At 49.0% G+C, this 4,918-nt stretch overlaps 2 protein-coding genes across 2 annotated transcripts in view; one reads left to right on the top strand and one right to left on the bottom strand.

The window, feature by feature from the left end:
- Positions 1–2,860: 2,860 nt before the first annotated feature.
- LOC108864998 (uncharacterized) lies at positions 2,861–3,729 on the bottom strand. The gene is made up of 3 exons (XM_018641582.1): positions 3,667–3,729; positions 3,206–3,563; positions 2,861–3,096 (listed from the first exon to the last, which is right to left on the bottom strand). Exons 1-3 carry the CDS (start codon positions 3,727–3,729, stop codon positions 2,861–2,863), a joined length of 657 nt encoding a protein of 218 aa, XP_018497098.1.
- Positions 3,730–4,140: 411 nt separating this feature from the next.
- Positions 4,141–4,918, top strand: part of LOC108864997 (uncharacterized protein K02A2.6-like) — a 3,517-nt gene continuing 2,739 nt past the window's right edge. The window contains exon 1 of the mRNA XM_018641581.1: positions 4,141–4,779. Within this exon, the coding sequence (XP_018497097.1) occupies positions 4,141–4,779 (639 nt within the window). The remainder of the gene's footprint in view (positions 4,780–4,918) is intronic.

The following is a 4,918-nucleotide window of genomic DNA, read 5'->3' as shown; positions in this document are numbered from 1 at the left end:
CCCTTCTGGACATTCAAAAAGAAATTAGACAGTTATTGCAAATACAATTGTCGATATTTCCTGCCTCACGTTGAGGCCACGGCCCATAAATGGTGGCCGAAATCGCCATTAACGCGGCAAACGTACTATGCATATTTGGCTGCTGTGGAAGATAGTTACGAAGCACGAAAACTCAGATTCTCAGAAAGATACGCTCTTCTAGATAAAGATCCCGCACATTATATACCAGATATAAAAATTAAATACATAATTGAAAAGGAGCAAGAAGACTGGAAGGATACCATGGACTTCGAAGTCCTATCCCGAAAGGCCAGCCCTACTGAGGGCAAATACGACAAACCACCACTCTTCGTGACAACTGCGCCTCGTCCACCAAGCGACGAATGGCTAATATCACGCTCACCAGAACCCCACAATTCGAATGAACCATCAACAAATACAGATGGAAAACCCGCAGATATCGAGACAACGGTGATCCTTGATCATCTCGAACGCTGATCGCCGCACCTTCGACAAATTGGGAATAACACCCACTTCGGCCCGAGGTCAACAGGCTGCGAGGGTGTTCAATGCGATCAAAGAACAATTCGTGATCGCGGCGGCCTTCATAAGTGAAGACCTTGCCGATACTCTGGAACTGCACCGCGGACACGCGCTGCATGAGCTGGAGGCTTCCCGAAAGACCATCCACGACTTAAAACGGGAACTCAGAAAGGAGAGGTTGGCCACGGCCCGCCTACAGCGATCGGAGCTTCGACTCAAAGAGAGGGTGAATGACTTGATCCGACTCTACGTCCCAATCGAGAGGCGGATTCCCGCGGAGGACAACTTCCCATTCAGCCCAACGTTACATCAATACGAAAATATTGTCTGAATCAATCAATTCCGAATCAACTCTAACCCTTTACCTAAATTAATACTCGATTTTTTTTACAATCAATTGATAAATCCCTCTGCTTGAGAGAAAATATATTTTCATGTATCAACGCCAACATGTTACACTTCGGTCAACCTCTGGTGACGAATACAAACATCGAGGTTGACTCCATCACCCCGTTTCGCTTTCACCTTCTCTGGCTTAAAGCCTCTACCGGATGACACCAAAATACATTGTTGCCTCAACTTAGAGTAACAGTGAAGACGACGGCTCTGTACTACACAAACAAATGAGTCAAGAGAGACTGTCTCGCCAACAATCCCAACGTCGCCTTCGATCCGACTGAACACACTTGTCGTTGACACCGCCGAGACCTGCACTGAGTACTCCGTCTTCGCGGCAAAATGCACCTTCCTTGACATGAACACTCCTGAAAGTATTTGAGTTGTTCTACCTCTTAGGTGATTCCTTTGGAAAGTGGAACCACAACCCTCCATACAACCAACAATATCTCCAAGGACAAGCTCAAACCAACCTGCGGTGATCGTTCCAGTACACAAAAACAGAATTACGGCGACTTACAACCAAAGCCTCCACGTCTGGCGTACCGGGCTGCCGTTATCTGCTCCAGTTCCGTCCTCCATGTGCATCACTTGCATCTGCCTGGATTGATTTCGACCTCCGGCTGGACAGTGCCGTTCGATCACTTCTCGTACGCCATTGAGTTGCCTGCGGTGGCGCTCGCTCTCCGATACTCTAGGACGACATCCTCGTGCGGAGTCGGGGGCGTACCCAATCAGTCTCCAAAACCAGTCAAACCGACCGGCGTCACGAACATTCCTAAACGTGGGCTGATCCCTCACCGGGAAACTCCGATTTCGGTTCCCTGCACTGAACATGCTTGCTGGACGACCAACTCTCCGGCCGGACCGTAGCTGCATTTACCGCGAAAAATTTCTCTGACTGAGTCCAACACAAAATCGTCACAAACAACAAACGGTAGGCCGACGACCTCTTCTGGGGAATGATTCTCTTCAAACGGCCTCCAACGTCTTCTAACATTGACGAATCAGAGTTCCTCTTCGGAATTTCGATCTCTCAGCTCAACCATGAAAAATTCAAAATTACACCACAGGATTCCCACTCTCTGTGAGAGGGGAGGAAGAACCCTGAACCCATAATATTCATCCACAGAGACCGTGATTCCTGTCTCTCCAATGGAAATTCTATCTTCGGCAAAGCACCTTTATAACACCTTTATGGTGCTCAAGCGCCCTCCGGCGGAGGCCTGCCGCACTGCCCCCTGGCGCTGAGCGCTGGAAATACGGCCGTGTACAGGCCTACTGCGCACCTAACCGGACTTGTCGCATACCGTTTGGACATGCGAAGAACGAATTCGGAATTGAGCAGCGGACGACGATTCAGTTTATTGAGGAAGTTTCATCGCTTCAATACTCTCAGAAGCTGACTGCTGAAAGTAAATTGTACCCGGAGCTTGATTGCTCCCTCATCCTGAAGACACTCGGACTTAGCAGTTAGGGGAGGTGTTGAGGTTTAGGCAGGAACTGGAAACTACTAGTCCTCGTTCCGTACTAGGAATATGACTCATACCAACCCACGGGGCCATATACCCGTGACAGTAGTAAAATACGTGAGTCACCGGGGTTGCACCCCGAAGTTAAGACTCTAGCATGATACCCCTGAGGTAGTACGAAATTGGGCTAGCACCCCACACGCTGGGTACACCCAATAGTATTCTAGGACGCTACTTATGATAGACCAAGGTAGCCTTATCCTATGTATGTATATGTATATGTATGTATGGATCAGGACATGTAAGGAGGAGCTTAGACTCCTGCCTAGGTATGAAAGACCTAAGATTTCGAATTTTACTGTGGTATCTCCCTCTCGTGAGATCGCATCTCTGTGTATTCCTGAACGGGCTGCTCTTCTACTCCTGACCAGAGCTACGAATCTTGACCTTCAACACTGAGACTTGGGTATTTCAGCAGGAGATTCTTGGATTCCATAGTCTCTCGTTGTGAAGTGACATTTCTCAATGTCCAACGCGTCGAGTCCGAGCAGTCTTGGCCACGATCGACCCAAGAGTGTCGGGAAGTTTGGGCGATCGACAAGGTACAGCTTCAAATCTTCGCATCGACCTCGGTACTCCACTGGAACAATCACGAACCCTTTCGGCTCGAAGAGCTCTCGAGTTGCTGTTCGGAGTTATCGAGTTATCGGAGTTCGGAGTTCGGATATCGTTCGACTCCAGTTTTCCGCGGGGGAACATTCTCCGGAACCTCGAGAACTCTATCGTCGATATGCCTGTGCCGGTGTCCAATTCCATTCCGATTGGACGACCGTGGATTTTAAGGCTTAGCAGTATCGGGTCTTCGAGGCTCCCTTCGACGTAGTTAAACGGAATCTCTTCGAGCAAGTGATTGTTTTGGGTTTTTCTACACACCACTGCTATATGTCCTTTCATTCGACATACTCGACATTCTGCGTTTTTGAAGTAGCAGTCCTGAGCGAGATGATTGTTGTCTCCGCATCTCGAGCACTTTGGATTCGGAGTCTGCTTGAGGGTGAAATTTTTCTTTCTCGGAAACCTCGGTTTGCTGCTGAAAGATTTGTTAGTGCCGAACTGAATTTTGTTGACTTCATCGGTGTCGACCGCAGGAGTCTGCACATGTCGGAGCTCAGTCAGTGGTCGATTTCCTCGCATTGATGAGTTCTTCCGATTTCGTAGACACCTCAGCTAGATCTTTCGATGGAGCTCACTTCACCAGGATGGCTTGCTGGATATTTGATTCGCTGAGTCCGCCGACAAACTGTTCAATCAGCTTCATTTTACGCTCTTCGCTGATCCACCGACAGTTTCGAGCGGCGTTTCGCAAGCGAGCCTCGTTTTCTATGGATTCTCCTGAACTCTGACGGATCCCTCAAAACGCGAGTCGAACGGTCCAGATATTTTCGCTAGGCTCGTACAATATCTTGTGAACCTCGACGACTTCGCTGTACGAGAGATATTCTGGCTTCTTGTCCGACGGCACTGTTTGTATGGGATTCGAATAATGCGCGTTCGTACGTCAGAGCCCTCTAGCAGCACTAGCCTGAGACAATAAATCAGTTGACTACAACTCATTGTGGAGCACGCATCGTCTATTCCTTGGATAGGGATCTACAGGAATAGTTAGGAACATCGACTAAGAAACTGGTGTCAGAATAGTGCGAACATCAAGAAGTGACTCAAGGATAGGATGGCGAAGAGCACGAATCCGGGTACGCTACCCTTGCCGACCCCGTTACCGCTTTTCCCACCCAACAGGAGAAAGAAGTGGCTGGAATTCAGAGAGGACTTTTACGATTACGCGCTCTCGAACGGCATCTTCGGACAGACTCCTGAGGTGCAGATATCACACTTCAGAACAGCTCTAGGACCCCAGTGCAAGAGTAAATTGCGAGCGCTTAAAGTCACGGTAGCGAACAACTCGGTCGACGTCATCAAATTGGCGGCGGAGTCAAATATCCCCAGTCCTCTTCTGGAATCGACTGTCAAGGCATGGGAGAAGGAATACTGTGGCAAACAGAACGTTTTGGTCGTACGCGAAAAATTCTACGCGTGCAATCAAGGAAGTATTGACTTCGAACGTTTCCTCGAGAAGGTGTGCGAACTGGCGGAAGATTGTGAATTCCCAACGGAGGTCAAAGATGAGATGATTCGCGATCGATTGGTGCTCGGATTGGATAGTGATCGCTTGAAGGATCGAGTGATTCAGAATGATAAGAATGACCTTCGGTCGGTCATCGAGGTCTTAAGGAGATCCTCGCGATCGTTGCCAATGATTTCGACTACGGCGGAGATCAGTGGCGCGGTGAAAGAGGAGGCAGTGCACAAAGTGAGGGGAGAGAGGGCCTCTAGACAGTCAGCTGGCCAGAGCAAAACAGAAGGTGGAAAATGCCAGTTCTGTCAATATGTGCATCGCCCCGGACAAGTTTGCCCAGCCAAAGATCGTAAGTGCGCGAAGTGTAACAAAT

This window comes from Galendromus occidentalis, unplaced genomic scaffold (assembly GCF_000255335.2).
Source record: "Galendromus occidentalis unplaced genomic scaffold, Mocc_1.1 scf7180000075808, whole genome shotgun sequence".
Taxonomy (NCBI): domain Eukaryota; kingdom Metazoa; phylum Arthropoda; class Arachnida; order Mesostigmata; family Phytoseiidae; genus Galendromus; species Galendromus occidentalis.
This window is presented reverse-complemented; position numbering and strand designations above follow the sequence as displayed.

Bases quoted from the DNA above. Each gene is read 5' to 3' on its own strand.
- LOC108864998 (XM_018641582.1), bottom strand. From the start codon at position 3,729: ATGAAGCTGATTGAACAGTTTGTCGGCGGACTCAGCGAATCAAATATC. The intron at 3,564-3,666 runs GTGAAGTGAGCT...CGACATGTGCAG, and splicing joins ATATCCAGCAAGCCATCCTG to ACTCCTGCGGTCGACACCGA. The intron at 3,097-3,205 runs GCATATCGACGA...AACTCCGAACAG, and splicing joins GGAATTGGACACCGGCACAG to CAACTCGAGAGCTCTTCGAG.